The sequence below is a fragment of the Varroa jacobsoni genome, unplaced genomic scaffold, assembly GCF_002532875.2.
Source record: "Varroa jacobsoni isolate VJ856 unplaced genomic scaffold, vjacob_1.0 scaffold_924, whole genome shotgun sequence".
Lineage (NCBI taxonomy): Eukaryota > Metazoa > Arthropoda > Arachnida > Mesostigmata > Varroidae > Varroa > Varroa jacobsoni.
Genome location: NW_019213826.1, coordinates 285499 through 302614, shown reverse-complemented (window position 1 = coordinate 302614; position 17116 = coordinate 285499). Strand labels below are relative to the sequence as shown.

Below are 17116 nucleotides of genomic sequence, written 5' to 3'. Positions count from 1 at the left end.
AAGAATGGCTGCCCACGACCTCGGGAATAACAATAAGATACTGTGGAACGTGAACAATACAAACCTCAAGATAAGGCGGTTGTTTAGAGAATGATTTATATCTCAGCAACTAATTCGTATAGTTGCTATTTGCTTATCTGGAAATATGTTTTTGCGTTTGGTATACGAACCAGCCATGTTTGGGGTACGTTACCTTGATAGGGATAGGCATTGGGACTGGCTTGGGTATTGGTATGGCAGTATGATGATTGTAGAATTTAAACATCGGCACGGGAATTGGTATATTATGGTTTTGATAGACGGTGTAGTGCTTTGGAACAGGCTTAACATAAGCCCATGGCTTGAAGATCTGAAAGAAAAACATTGTAATTTGTTTTAGTAACGAATGAGCGGCACTTAGTTTAATTTATGTTAGAAAATGAATCAATCGTGGTGGGTTATCGAACACGTATGAAACCTCTGAATAATATTACTCTGTTGTACCGAGTGCAGGCACCAATCGCTTATTATACGGTATATTGCATTATCTAATGCTGTTGACTATGTGTCAACAGCATTAGATAATGTCTTAGAGGCTAGATAGTCAAGTTAGAACAAGGACAGAACAAGAACAAGAAACAAGGTAAAAAACTCGGTGGAAATAAACCTCTGCTCGTAACCTTATAGGTAATGTTTTAGTAAATATCTATTACCACAAACAGATAAGCGGTCTTTGGCCTAAACGCTAACGTCCGTAGAGTGGAAAAACATCTCATTCGGCAATCTACATAGGTTCTCTCCTAAGGCTTATCTCATTAGTGACTATATTATTCACGACATTCATCGTAAAATATTTTAGGAGTTCGTACAGATTATCGCTCTCAGCCCCGAAAATTGGCGAGCCGAAGTACCTGATACCACACTGCATAAGGATAACAACGATCTGTCCGCTAGTCGTTTCCCTGTATTGACATTATTTAAAGTCATCTGACTGCAAGGTAACGTCACGGTCTATGATAACTGAAAAAAAAAACCATCGATTCGATATCATATGAAGAACGAAGGCGAAACAAGATCTAGCAGGCCCCGAAAACGAATCGGTGTTTGGCCTGCGTCTACAGAAATGTATAGTCGCTGAGCCAGATACTTCGTGTTTGATGCAGAAGGAAAGCTATCTATTCTCACTTGCACTAAAACGTACCGGGCAAATTAAGCTGAAAAGTTGACCTCCTACAGATGATATCTTATCCTTTTGTTTTTTTGCCTAGATAAAAGTTAGCAGTTTCAAATCACCAACGTTTTAAACAACGGAACAAGTGCAGCTAATAAAGGCACAAGAGACCCGTCCACATTTGACGACGTCAGGCATAGATCGTGCGGTCGGCACGAAATAGGCATCGTATCTGTTATTCACTCTCTTCTTTATTACCGCTGTGCCCCGTACCACGACGAACACGTTCCCATAACTAAAAGAACGGAACAAAAGTGATTTATCTGAGCAGTAGTAGTCATACCGAATGACCTGACCCAGCTCGACTCAAACGGGATGAAGCCCAACAGTTGCGAAAACATGAACCCAGCTCGTCAGTAGGGGGCAGAAGCAGCGGAGCAGAAGACGCAGACCAACGAAAGTTTGCACTACTTGAATTATAGGGATGGATCGGATGTATGTACATCCAACTTCGCTTTTGCCTTGATGCGGGCACCAGCATTAGCACCGCATCGTCTTTTTGGTGCCAGCCCATATAGCATGACATGGCAATATCCCCTGATGCTTTCCATCTAAAAGTCTCATGGTGTGCCGTTTCTGCATCAGCCGTTATCGTCATGCGACACGCAGCAATAACATCAATGAACCAACTAATGACGATATAATGAAATTGACACATACGACGTGAAAACAAAGGGTTTTAGATAGTCGATAACGACTGTAATACCGCGTATGGGTACGTATTTATAGATAAGTCCAACAGCATCTTCTCTTCTAAGTGTCAACAACAGCGGCAGCAGTGGTGAGCAAACGTTATTACAGATAATACTGCTGATACTTCTAAGCTATAGAAGGAGGTCGCGGGCAAATGGACATCATGGACAACAAACACAAGCCGGCAACGCTGATGCTGGTCACAGTTAAATGAAGGGAGATACCAGAATAAATATGTGGGCCTTTTAATGATCTGGGATGTCCTGGAAAAATGTAGGTAGTATATCATGAATATCATTGGCGGTAGTTACGGACCGGGGCATCTTTGTGCAACGCTACAGCCAAAACAAGCAAACAAAATGGAGAGGAAGGAAGAAAAGTGGTGTTGTAATACAAATTACGATTCAGATGAAAGCTGTAGTCTATGGTCGACGCAAAAGTTGTGTCACACACACATGCACGCAACAAAAAAGTCATCTCATTGCTCATAGATAGATAGGTTCATGTTTAGATATGCCTGTATCTGTGGGTGTATGTACTTATGCGAAGACAGCTACCCATCGCTCGCGAAAGCGTGATGCCGTCAAAAAGCGAAGACAGTGAAACACAGCGAAGGGGCAAGGGCAAGGGCAAGGGCATGGGCATGTCCGCGTGCATACGGTTCAGTCAAGTGATTGAAAGTGGGTCTCTTATTGAAACTAGTTTCGATGGTATCTTTAGCTTAGCCTGTTAGTAGTAGCTAGACGGAAACGTACAACGACTGCTAGTAATTTTATTTGTAAGGTACCCTGTGGCCTACGTTTAGCCAACTCGAAAGAAGCCTATCTGCTGCGGAGTTTATTTACTTCAATTAACTAATTCATTAATTAATCAGATTGTTATATTCCCTACAGTAGACGATTTGACAATTCGCTGTTTAAAATGCAACGATCTCCAATACACGAAGATAAGGTGATTTAATGGTGTTAGGATCCTATCAATCTCAACAGATAAACGTCCATTTTCGAGTACGAGAGTACTATTTCGAAATACTGCAAAAATAAATAACATTTGCCTTTACAAATGTTTGCCATAAGTACTTTAACTACTACGAAAGTCGACAGCTAGCTAGCGGAAGGCGTCGAATTTATGGGACTATTAGGCCAAAGTGTACAATAATTGAACCATTACTGTATAGGCCTAAATTGTTCCATGGATGCAGTAAGTGGCGGCAAATCGTAGTGGAAGAAGCTAAAATATTTCCGTCTTCAAAAACATCGCATTCGAGATCTGTCAAAGGTCAGGTTACCATACTAGACGTACAGCTAAAGGGTCCTGACAAAGCGCTAGCTTATAAACTATCGAAAGAAAGAAAGCTGAATCTTAAGGCCTTTGTCGGATTGTTACAACTTGGTATTAGACACAGCATCTATCCAATTAATTGTATTTGTCTGAAATATTTAACTTTCTTTGTTTTGTTACATTTTGTGTCAGCCATTCAATCCAGTAAGACATATTATAAGCACAAAATAAATCCGCCAAAGTTACGCAGTGAGGTCCTTTGCTCGCCCGTCTCTCGATAGTTCGATTAAAGCTGTTAACAGTTGATGACCTAATAGGTTCGGCAGGGAACGATCACACAATTGTGATGGTCTGGAACCTAGGCGTAGGACACAAACTAAACATGTATCAGGTGCAAAGATCAGAGATGAACTGACCTTCATGGAAAATTATTGCGGTACACTGCGTTTTTACTGCGTTCTATATACACAGGATTACCAGTAAGATATGAGAATATACAGACGAGTATACACATAAAGACTAAAAGCAACCAGCGATTGGCCTAATTGCATGATTTTCGACTTCATTGGCCTGATTATTTAGTTGTGAATACATTATACGGTAAAAAGTAGCCTCCTCTAGAGACCCGCAAGCAAGAAAGTTCACCCGTTATCCTGCTGGTTCATTTGTCCTGGCTTTTTTTCCCTATTTCGCTAGCTTTTCGTCCTATTTGCCTGCTGGTGTTGCTAATTCACTCCTGCTTTCATATGATAACTCGTTCGCTATAGCTACAGCGTATGCCTTATTAATGGCGCACACTATGCGCATTTTTCTCTATGTTCTAGCAGATAGGGAAATGGAAATCCAATGAGACAGCGGTTACCAACAACGACAGCTATTCAGCCTTTCACCGTCCGCATATATGACGTAAGGTGTCAAACACTCGATCGTTTACTTGGAATACTTACCGGGATGTACTTCGGGACAGGCACGTAATGAGGAACTGGGACGTGTTTTGCTACTGGAACGGGTTTATGCACGTGCTTGACGACATACTTCACCGGCGGCACGTGCTGCTGCTGATGCCATCTGCCGCCGCCATCGCCGTGGCCAGCGGACGCCTGGCGTGCGACGAACAGCACGCAAAACGCCCACACCGCATCTGCAAATACACAGGTGGGTAAGAAAAAAAAAACAGCCAAACGGAAGAACTCAAACAGATTAGCAAACAAAGCGACAGCGACTTATTGCGCCATTATTCGCTAATACGAGCAAGGTACAATAAATATATTGAGGTGAGTGTTATTATACACCAGATGACAGGCGTCTGTATCTACGTACGTGTGCTCGGATAACGTGAGCAAACAGGAAAATATCTTGTCGACGACAGGATGAGACCGAATAGTCGGATTTAATCTTCTACTAATTGTATTATAATTAATTGTGATGCAATGGTGGATCTAACGAGCATCAGTCATCCAATGTCGAGAGAAGTATCCATCCGCAATTGTTGTTTGCAGCATCTCCGTAAAATATATTCCCAATAAAGTACTCACTACCAAGTCACATATAGCGAGCAGCATTGTGGTATATCTAACAATAACAACGGTAAGCGTATGGACATCGCAACCGCTATGGTGTTCGAGTCTGCTCTATAGATTAGCACGTTATACTGGCATTACAAACAACTTTAAAGAATATAAACAAGAGAATTACATCTAACTACATGTAATGATGGTTCAACTATCTCTATGTTTCCCATCACAGTTGTCTGGCGTACAAAAAAATTGAATTAACAATCCACGCTGAGATAAATTCGAAGCTACTGAATAAGACCGGCTGTACGGTTCACATTTGAAGTTCGCGACTTCGTCATTGTGCCGTGGTTCTCTCTTTTCCGCAGTTATAGTATACAACGGAATATTATAGAACCTCTAATATGGCGACCATCAGTATGTTGATCGACGCGGCAAGACTGTCGGTATCGTATGATGTTGCGCACCCAGCCTAAAACGCGTCCGTCGGATTTAGGTTTACCTTTTGTTGAACATCGGATACAGCTTTTGGGATTTCCTTGTTTTGGAATGCACCTCATCGAAACTTCATCTATCAATTTCATAACATGTTATTCGAAAGTTCTAACAGTGGAAATTGTACCATAGCACTGGCTACAGTTTTAGAATCTATGATTTCAAAGACAAATTTTGCTATAATGTTCTTAACTTAACTTACTCGTTCGTAGCCGAATGGAAACGTTCATATAACATATAAATAGTCTAAACTTTTCGCTTTACGTATATTGCAGACGGCTGAATCGGTCGGGTCTCCTTAGCGTCGGTATCGATTTTGTACCGTCGACGTGCAATGCCGCCGATGAGTGGATGCTGTTCTACGTTGCGTCTGATATAGGTGTACCCAGCTGAAGGACCGATTTCCTCGCTAATTTTACATTGATGTCCTCTACTGCATTTAATGTCGATATCTTATAAAACTGCCCTCTTACCTTCGCCATTTGATGCTGCGAACGTTGTGGCGCAAGGGAATATTACGTGCAACAAATTATCGAGCTCTGACTACGTACAGGTATAACATACGAAAAGAGCACCCTGTGCCATATATGCATTGGCAACGTTATCTTACGTCATTCTGGTCGAACAATCTATGCTTTGATTTCTACATTAGAGCTATACGCAGACTTACGGGATCGATGGCCCGCCGGGATGAATTCGCAAGTTAAATAAACGGGAATTCACACGACTGCTTTTGTGAACGCATTTGCCGTGGGCTCATGTGAGTACATCTTCCAGTGGAGTGAAGATGTTGTACGTTACATTAAAGATCGTCTAACAGTACCTTTAAGAAAAAAGATTGCCAGCGATCTATCTCGAAGTTGCGCTGAAAAATCGACAGACGTAACAATAGACGTGAGCAGTAATTGGTGCTCGCAGATGGGAGCTTTTAGCAGTGGCTTTCAACTGGGAACGTACGAGCGCGTTCGAAAGAGCACAGCCCAAATGCGTTTTTTCTTGTCAAATATCCAGGGAACGTTGCCGCAACACATCTCAAGCTTCGAACCTCAGTGTCTATTTAGGCTCATTGAAATATTTAGGTAAGGTTGTGTGTTTGTAATATTCGACGTTAGCTAGCAATTAATTATTCAGTTGTTAGTGTAAAGGATTTCTGTAAAACTGTACGTCTTTTATCCTCTTATCATCACACGATATAATGAATCATAAAAAGCAGAAAATGAAGCTGGTCATTTATGATGTCACGTCTGACTTCTTACAGGAAAACATCTTGTCCATTATCCATATCGGACGTTTCTATCAATTTCGTTCAGCTTACAGCTTTGTCTACCATTAGTCTTTACACTCCGGACTGTAATGCAGTACGTCCAGCTACGTTCCCGGAACGCGGTACGCGTAACCCAGAAGCATAGAAAACATAAGCTACAATTCAGATTCTACTTGAATTCGTACGCTAGTGAAGACTACAATATCCGCGGCCTGACCATACGAAAATTGAGCTTTGACATGAATTTAGAATGTGATAGCGTGTCGCTTGAAGCAACTCTGTAGCTATGTTTAATGAATCTAGCCGAACGCGCGCCCAAGACGACTCAAGACTATCGTCGCGTCTGTCATTTCCACTATGACTCATTGGGTCACTGGGTACACTGTCAGGATCGTTACGATGATACGATGATCGCAATGATGATACTTCCATAGAACAGATAAAGTAACAGGAGAACAGAACGAAACAGCTAGAAGGCGATGAATCCTGCGTTTGTCCGCTGCTTGCTATAAGCTAGAGCGACAAAGATCAAGGCGATATGCAAGACTTGCTTACCGGCAACACAAGCTTCAATGGCGACCAGCCTGGTTGAGTTTCGCAGCGCTATCGCCAGGGGCAGTCCCCCCCGGAGCAGTTCCGACTGAGTCAAATCACTATTATAAGACAGTAAATATGTAGCTAGAGACAAGGATGGAGAGTAAAAGTCGCGTCAGCGCAATGGCCACTTCGTTTGCAGCATGCAAAGAAGCGTTAAAGATGATTCTGTCGTATAATAAACGGCCGACGTTTTGGATCCTTCCAAGCGTATTTTGTACAAGGGAGAGAACGACGCTGACAAATTTATGCTACTAATGGCGTCATCTATCAGACTGACCGTTGATGGTCCGTTGACGGAGAGATACTGTAGGTCTTCTGACATCAGTGTAGATGCAGCATGGAAGTGAAACAGTGATCGGCTTAGACGTACATGCATTAGCACGTATCCTTTTCAACAGAAGAAGGAAAAGAGGTTCCCTGTAATCGCTCGAGGCCGTAGCTAATTCATCATTTTCATTTATAATGCAATGTTTTTTGCTCTCGTTTTTTTTTTCTTTAGCTGAATTGTGAAAATTGTGCATATGCATGAGTTTACTTTTCTGCCATCCACAAGCATTTGCATTGATACAAACGCATGCGGGAAGCGGGAGCCTAAATATAGAATCTACAGGCCATACGATACGGGCCGAGTAGACGGGATAATGAATGCCTTCGTGTTTTCAATTGGATCGTCAACGCTATCGTCACGAGTTGCGCGTAAATAGCATCTCACCTGCTGCCGTAATTACCATGCTCTTCTGCGCGACACAAACACTGGCCAGCAACATATAACAGTATTCTTAGCTATAGCAATGGTCGATGTTAGTTTCGAAATTCTGTATCGTACCTGTTCCGTCTATGAAACACATCTGTAATCCGATGGCTACGTACGATACAATTCACTACGTTGGACTAGATCACTCTACTTGTATGCTGCAAGCGACGTAATAGGGTGAGCTCAAAGAGACGAATATGGGCATGATCGCCTCTGGAAATGTCCGCTGCCAGCTGGAACCGCGGTACGCTGGCGGCTCGACACTCAAACACGCCATTAATTAACTGACACCGCTTTAAACATGTATAATATACGAACCCTACAATGTATTATTGGCTACATATTATAGATTATGCATACAGACGGTAAATGTAAGTATACAGCAAAAAAGCAGCTTCTGAAAAAGACCTAGTTCAGGCGTTTCGGTCCAGATGATTATGTGCTTGCTTCGCCAGTTCTATAGAATCCACAGGGTGTACATACATTGCGTATGTATGACTCACAATTGTCCTCTTTTTTTCATTGTAGCTAGTAATGATTGTTGTTATATTCGTATGTATTGTTATAGCGTCAGTGCGTACGCTCAACGTAATGTCAGACATTCAGAAAGGAAGGGAGGGAGGGAGGAAACGAGGAGCCCTTGACTGTGCTAGACTGCGTGGAGCCTCATTCGGTTGTTGTGCGGGTATTTTATTACGCTGCTATGGCGGGACCGCGTCGCCAGGTCAGTTCTGGATTTGTCTATGCAGACAGCTATAGACGGAAATTGGACACAGAAGAGAGACTGGAGGCTTTTTGTTTTCTCTACCGATGTAAATTCATCACGCATCAACGTCATGTCGGTCGCCGTCGCGTCTACCGATTTGGGACGCCCATTGCACGTTCAAAACCGAAAAAATATATATAATCAATCTCAAATTGTAACCAAGTATCTTCTGTAAAGGCGTTCCGCATCTAGTAGGATATGACTGTCAATTTGGAGAAGTGAAAGGTGGTAACGTCCTCCGACGTACAATGTTTCGCGCTGCAGCATGATCTTATCAACCGAGCCAGGACAGGGTCTCAGAGTTCTAAGGAGTTTCCTTGTAAAATCTTGATAACAGACTAAACGCAGTACGAGTTTGATTTCGCCTCTTACTTTTAATTCGTGCTCAGGGGCTGCTTAGCGTGCCGCCGATTTATCCTTGCTTGATGCCCAGATGCCATAATCACACATGTTTATCTGTGTGCGTTGCCGTTATCACGTGCAAGGTAACCATGATTTGTATATAGAACTGTGTGGGCAACTGGGAGGTACCGTCCATACCTCGTTTGTTGCCTATGGAAGACAACTTTGTGCAAACCTATGTCGCCTTATCTATGAGATTAAGAAACGTCGGCAAGCTTTTGGTTTCAAAAAAATCCTTTAGACTGACAGCATCAACGCTTCGCTAATTGAAAAATAATGGAGAAAAAAAGTAAGTTGCTAGACTTCTGAACCTGTTTTCAAAAGGACCATTGCCCCGATGACTAACTCGTTGACCTATTTCTGCCTTCTGCATCGATGGACGTCGCTTCACTTTGTATGCTACGAAATGCTATTAAAACCATCGTTCGTGCTTCTAGGTCCCTTAAACTACTTTACCTAATTAACCGATACATCGGCAATACTTTCAGATATAATAGAATCGAATCGAATGGGTTAACGAAAATACGTATGCATCCGTTAAATTTATCAGTACTGGCTGATCGTTGGACAAGAATGAATAAAACTAACACCTTTATCTGTAAGCTTCGCCATTTCTGCGATTGTCTCATTAATACGAAGTCCTAACATATAGAAATCCGATAACCAGCAGTACAGATGTCGATCGCTAAACTGTCGAAATACCTCCAAAACTGGGAGGTCTCCGAGCGGAACTGCATAGGATCTGTCAAAAAGCCCATAGGAAATAATCATGGGTTAAAGGACAGAAAGCAAGAGATCGGCAATCGACGAATCGCTACCTATATTCGACGGCTTCTGTGTAGCAACGTTCTTGCTGGGATTGATACGATCATTTCAAGTCTGGCGTTTTGATCACTTCCGCTATAATGATTTCCAAGTGTCAGGGTGCTCACAATAGGGGGGCACACAAAATCGCTAAAACGAAAAAGACAAGGACGAACCGCAGGAGTCAGTGTCTCTGCACTATAGCAGTTGTATTTATCTTATAGTATTGCCAGCAAAATGATAATAACTAGAATCACAGCATCTAGCAGAATGGTATAACACAGTATACTAGAATAGTAGCAGTAGAGGACTCTCTTGACGTTTTCTGCTAAGTTAAGGCGGAAATAACATCCGTCCCCACCGTATTCGCTCAAAAAAAATATACAAGTCGATAAATGGATATAGATAGTTTTAGCTGTTTTTCCTTGTATGCATGCACAACTATTTATTGAACTTGTCGTCCAGCCTCACTCCCCGATGGCCAGCGTGGTATGCTGTACCGTTCAGATTTCCCGTCACGTTATCCAGGGATAATTACATTAAAAACAACATCAGTAGAAGCAGCGACGGCGGGGCCTTTGATCTACTGCAGGACAACGGGACAGATTATGTTCAGAGCCCGACACTAGGAACTCACGTCGATTGCAACTAAACGCGACCACTAGCGACCAATGATTATAACGCTGCTTATATATAATATTGTAGCAGTTCTAACAATCGCAGACGATGTTCGCGCGCGTCGTAGCCGCCCTCACTCTGTGTTTAACATAGCCAATCTACTGTTCTCTAAAACACACGCTTACGTTTTGCATTGACAAATATAGCAGACGTTTCAACAGGGTACCGGCAGCAGGCGCGGCAATTGCTTCTCGTGGCGGAGTTGCTTTGCGTCGTACTCTTTCTAAGCACTCGCGGAACACTCCCAAGGCGATGGAAGAGCCGGTAGAGGATCCCTAATTCGCGGGAAGATTTGTCTTGCAGCAGTCAGCTTGTAGCTTAGTGGCGTATTCGTTAATGTCTTGCAGGCTTTCGACTGCAGGCAGCGACCATAAACGCTTCGAAAAGTTTAAAGATACGTGCACGCACGTATAAACACACATTTTGATAGGTTACTACGGCCAGTTTTGCGTGCACTCTTGTGGCTAGAGCTGCCATCAAATAGCAATTCAACTTATTATTTGTGTGATGCCTGCTAATCTGTTGTCTCTCGTTTGACATCTCCTACCTAGCCTGGTCTATATTAGGGGTAGTGGTTCTTCATTGAATTTTCGAGTTCGCCATTGAAGCTCGTCTTTCGTTGTTACTGGCCCCACTTGCCTGCTTGGTTAGTATCGTTTTGAGACAACAATGGTCCCCGTATCACTACGATGTGGCTATTGGGGTCCATTGGTTGGCTTGTCTATTTCTGCCTGTGGATGCTGTTGGTGTTCATTTTAATTTTGCCTGTACCGTTATCTGTGAAGTTATGGAATATATAACTATAATCCATTTACGTTTGTTTGTTTGTTGAGAGTTTTTTCGTCAACATCGCGCTTGCCAGTTGTTTCTGCAGTTGTCGCTACCCGCTCTAAGCATGAGCCATGTATATATGGACCACAAGAATCTATCTTATCAAGCTTTGGCGTTCTTCATATTACTTGTACCTATAGTGCCTGCGACTTGTTCGCAGCTGCTTAGTTGTCGTGACTATAATAATTACCAGACAGTAGAAATTAGATTTTAACAGTGTCAGTAATAAAAACAGTACTGATGTAGGTACAAAAATGTATTCTGTCATATTTAAAGGTCGCTCTCCGCTTTGTTCGGTTTGGATTTTTAGTATGAACACCATGTGAAAGGAACGAACAGTTTACCACCGAGACGAAAGCTCGCTTGTCACAGTTTATTGACCTGTTTATAACCTAACTGATTACCTAGTTCCGTATAAACTCCTGCTAGTAGACAGGCATACGGGCGGCCAGTAAGGTGGTCGGATGATTGCGCGCGAACAGATCACTGCCGGAAGTTTCGTTTTGACCAAACATGTTCTTGCTAACCAAGCACTTGTTTTTCTGTGACAGATTCCTCTGATCGCGTTGCCGGCGATGTCGCGACTGAAGAAATCACGACAGTGTTAGCCAATGGCAGCGACAGTGAGAGCACGAGCGTCTAACATATGACATGAGTGCTTCTTTTCCCCTATTGCTTTGCTCAGGCTATAACAGCTGATGATGGTACTAGCATTGCCGAGACCGCTGCCATGTCACGTACTGTGATTCGTTGCTTTACGCTTCCAAGCATTTTCAAACAGTGGACGAAGACAAAGAATGTCTTCGCCTCTTCATTGTTGTCTTCATCTGCACCCCTTCCTCTGCAGCAGCTCAAACGGCTGGCAACTGCATTGCACGGGACTTCTGCAATGGCCGGGGTGAGGGTTTGGGGCTCGGGACCTTTTTGTTTCTGAATTGTGTTTGGTACCTCTTCCAGCTGTTCGCTCTTCTTTTACGTCGTTTTCCCCCTCATAGCGAAAGCGGTATAAAGCAACAGGCGGTGAGTACCCGTCTTCGGGGTTCATTCTGCTGTTTTTGTTGAAGCTGTGGCAGATATCGTCATCTTTTCTTGCTGTACAGTCGTTGTCATCGCCGTGAACATAGCCAGCCAGCCAGCCAGCCAGCGATTATTTATTTCAACGATTCGCAGAGTGAGTGGATATCTAGACGGAAGCGATGCACCTGGCTGTTTGAACAGTTACTATGAACACCGAATGTATCGACTAGCATTAAGCATTTAGCAAAAAGCGGAGGCAGTAGGGAAACGTTCTGTAGGGTTCTGAGATCATAAGTTAATCGTATTCTTCTACAGACTACCCCTATTGTATATATACACAATACGTAGCTTAGCTCATCTATCTAATACGAAAGTAAAGATATTTTAATGTGTGTGAACTAAGGAGCAGCACCTCAACAAAGTATGCCACGGTATGCACAGCAATATACTATTATCGATTGTGGGCCAGCATCAGCAAAAAAAACAACAAGAGCTCAGATGCACTCCTTTATCACAACGAGCTCTTTAGTCAGGTGATCGTAAGTTTGCTATTACCATCACTGCGGCCGCCGTCGTCGTCATCATCATCGTCGTTACGTTCACTCGACGTATAACGTCGTATTCAACGCCAGGCAACACAAAGATGACGAAAAAGAAAGTTGAACAAGACGTCGCCGAAAAAATCACTCCTAACCGAAACGAATAGGAGATATGCACAGCATTGAGCATCGATCGCCGCCAATGGAGGAACCTTGAGTAGCGCTGTTAGCGCAGATTTGACAAGCAGGAGCCAAGCCCACGTAAGCGAGCGATTACCGAGGTATTTGCTTTCCTGTTTCCGGGTCACGTCTGACGAATTAATAACCCTTTCACTTGTACGCACTTTGCTGGGGCGAACTGCACATTTTCTCACAAACCCCTCGATAGCGACGTCACGACGACAGGTAGCTGAGGTCATCCGATTCAGGCTGCTGATTATTCGATAGTTGGTGTACTACAACGCCAGCCATAAAGGATTTCGTTACATGAGACACCATCATCTGCATGGTGTCGTCCAGTTGCGAAACTGATTTTTGGCTGCTTGGCAATTTTTCCACGCGAGGGATTGGCGGGGGGTCGTTGCTTTGGCAAAACTAAGCAAGACATGCCCTCGGTTAGACAAGCCGTCGTAATGTATTCAGTCAGTGAAAGCCCACTTTGTCTGAGCAAGTAGCAAAGGGGCATCTGGCGATCGCGTGAATACCCGCAAAAACTGAGCAGACAAACATTTTTGGAAAAGATTAGCCTGTACTCAGATAGCATCTGTGCATAACGAGGCCTGCTTAATTGCTGTATGAAGCTCTGCATGTGGTTGTATGACGATATGTGCATCTCTCCAATGCGTACATTTAAACTAATCGTTGTACTAGTATTGATTATAAAAAAAAATGCGGCCATGTGCTTTTCAAACGTGTACGTGCAGGTATCCCTGTTAAATCCTTACTGTCTATTTGTGTTTGTTCGAGACGATCGATTCGCCTTAGAGTGAGGTTTACTGTACAAAAGTTATAATTGTTGTAGTGGCCACGGCCAAAATTCAGGCGTTATAGGTGTTATTGTGAGGACAACGACTGGTAATGTATTTATGCTCTCTCCGTCTTCGTCGTTTACACACCTCTCTTTCAGAGTCAGTTTAAACGCACGTAACTGTAGAGAAAAATCAAGGCAGTGCCGAAAGGTCTAGCCGAAAGATCAGAGACAACAATTTTCTTCTATTTATTCAATGCGAAAATAAACGGCATTGCCTCGGGCCGCAGAAGTACATAGGATTTTTCAATAGCAGCAGCAGTACTTTTCCTCTCGAGCTTCAATCGTGAAAACAACAAAATCATAACGTCATATGTTCACGTCGCCGACAATGTACCACTGTAGAAGTGACGCTGTCGCAGGATGAACGATTGTTGCGGCCGCCGCGCATCGCCCCCCGTGTAACACTTCACGAGCTTATATTGCAACATGTAATCGTTATAATGTTACTAATTACGCCTATAATATGCTTTACTTTATATTACGATCAATGATAATAACCACTCCTATTGACAGCATTACTATGACTATGACCACCTTACTTATTTCGCTCTTGGCGAACCAGCATTGATGCCTATAAAGGCAGCCTCAAATAGCAAAAACGAAGCGTGTGGCAAACCAGCGAAGAATTCGATCAGGACCGACCAACTTTTTGCAATTATTTCATAGAGCATTGATACATTATGCCGTCATCCCTCTTAGCCCTACGTACGACTGCTGAACGCCAAGTCATTGTCGCTGCTGGATACACGGACAATGCGAGGTTCTATCTGTTTGTCTATTGGTAAGTGACATACGACGTACGGTTAAGTGCTACGACTGACAATGGTCGACGGTACTGCCCAACCCAAGAGCAAATTATGCTATAATAACAATACGCTTTGTCCACAAATGCTGTGATACCTAAACACCTACTAGTCAGTCGTGTCCCTAGAGGCGTTTCTCGTGTAATTTTCTAAAATCTGCTCTCCGAATGAGGTCGTTTGTTCATATTGAAGAGATGTTGACGACTCGAGCGTCAGCAGCGGCAGTACCCGTGGCATTCGAGCATGTGTGAAACATGACAAAATCGCGCCTCCCTATAGACGCGTTACGTAGCTGCGACTCCTGCCGATCACCTTCCCGTCCGACGTTAATCACCATAGCGCGCGTATCAGTGTAAAAACAGCGCCAGCAGCAGCAGCAGAAGAAACAAGTGTTTGGTGAAAAGTATTATTGGCAGATATGATATACGACTAACTTGCGCATCCAGACTCAACGCTTAGCGGACGGTCGCTGACTGAAATTTTGTGCGGAACAGCTTTTTCTGCCATCTGGCATCGTCGCATTGGCATGCCGTTGCACTGAGCAGTCCGATGGTCCGCTGAAACTAAAAACGAGGCACGAACCTCTTTGCACATCTTAGGATTGTGCTTCTGTAAGCAATGGGCACGTCAACGTCTTTGATGCCCGTCGTGTCGAGCCAACGAACCAACTTGTGTTTGTCAGGACAAGGTGAATCAGCAAAATTGGCCAAATAAGCTAGGCTCGATAAAGCAATGGCGAAAGAAGAACAAATTCCTCTACTGTGCCGTTAAAGACGATGGTGCCTCGGCAGCTGTAAACTAGTCGAAGATTTTGCTATTTGAAAGACGGGGGCGGATTCCCTCAGCTCAAGGATGGCTAATCCAATCAACTGTTCTTAATCCTCGACAAACCATGGCTAAATAATTTCTACAGATACTTGGCTTTAGTCGTGCCCACTTTTTATGCTTTAACAAACTTACATTTATGTTGTAACTAGCAATGATTCTACTCGACTGTGCATCGCATGAATGTACCAAGGTGGTGAAGCACAAGTCTATACAGAAGACTCTGTCCGCGCACTAATATACCGTCAAGCGTTGTTAGAGCAGTTGTTATTGCTGTTGCTATTGTTACTGCTAGAAGCGTCTGAGCCGGTCAGACTGGTTTGGTATATCGTTCGCCACCGGGCCGATTATTGAAGCGCTGGTGAGCCTACTCGATTTGAGCGACCCAGGCTGACGAGCTACCCACTGGGATTGTAACGATCGAGGTAACGGCGGACGACCAAGTAATAACAAATTACCACCTTTCGGAAGTTCTTAGCGAAGAAGCAGCGAGCAAATGCTAAACAGCACAATGCTTTGCCAAACAAGAAAGGGCCTTCTTCGCTCGTAAAGGGCGGCCAATTAAAAAAGCAAAGCAAGTTGAAAATGGCGTAATTACTTTACACACATAGAGCGCTCGTTGCTCACGGCATGGGCATGAAACACAACTCAATGGCAGCTCGTCACCGCTACGAATCCACAACCACACGCATTTACTGCGGTGTACTCGTACGGTGAATTGTAGTATTATTGCCTCGCTGGCGTGCGGGGTCTGACACCGAAGTACGACGCTATCTGGGCACGAGCGGCAGAAGACTATACGCCGCACGCAATGGACACCAAGCGATCAAGCGCTTGCGCCGAAACAAATCGTACACAATGGGCCACACCTAGGGTCACGCAGTCAGCGTAATTCAAGCCTTCATCGGGACGGATAGCGGCCGCTGTAGCTGTAGCTATCATAGTTGTCTGGTTGCGGTCGGAGTTCTAATGGGGTTCTAGTCTATATATCACCTCTATCAGTGCTAGCAGTAACGGAGGTAATGGTATGTGATGATGATAATAATAACGTTGATAATGACGCTGTTATTATTGTTGATGAAGAACTGGTGGCTTTCCAAAGGCGAAACGATGGATAACGGATGACCCACAAGCCCGGGGGCACAAGACCTTTAACCGACCAGCGACCAGCAAGCTTAATAATACTCGTTGCTACTCTGCTAGTGATACCGGGACGAGCGTCGACTTAGTTAAGACGATACTAATAGCGTAAACATTTTAATTTTAGCGATAATGGAGCATTTGAATATCATATGCTCAGACATACGCATACTAGGACAAATGCGAGTATAGGTCGTTACGTGCGCTACACCTAATAATATGCTACTGTATGTAGGTAGATAAGCTGTGTAGGAAACTGTGCTATTCTAATAGTCGGATGAAAAAGCCGGAGTGTAAGGGCACATCTAAGCCGGTAATAACACGATAAAAGCGAGAACGGGAGGTAAGAAGCGTACACGGGTTCGAAAATTAGTTACAAAACCTTGTACGTCAAGTATCATCACTGCATTAGGAACTATAGTTACGTAGGCGCTTCATTGTTGCTGCATGTAGCAGTGATTATTATGATATCT

At 43.6% G+C, this 17116-nt stretch overlaps 1 protein-coding gene across 1 annotated transcript in view; it reads right to left on the bottom strand.

The window, feature by feature from the left end:
• The window catches only part of LOC111265019 (uncharacterized), a 43768-nt gene that overhangs the window by 7380 nt on the left and 19272 nt on the right, over nucleotides 1-17116 (bottom strand). Inside the window, exons 2-3 of the mRNA XM_022841350.2 lie at nucleotides 4132-4325; nucleotides 194-349 (exon numbers count right to left, since the gene is read on the bottom strand). Of these exons, the coding sequence (XP_022697085.1) occupies nucleotides 194-349; nucleotides 4132-4325 (350 nt within the window). The remainder of the gene's footprint in view (nucleotides 1-193; nucleotides 350-4131; nucleotides 4326-17116) is intronic.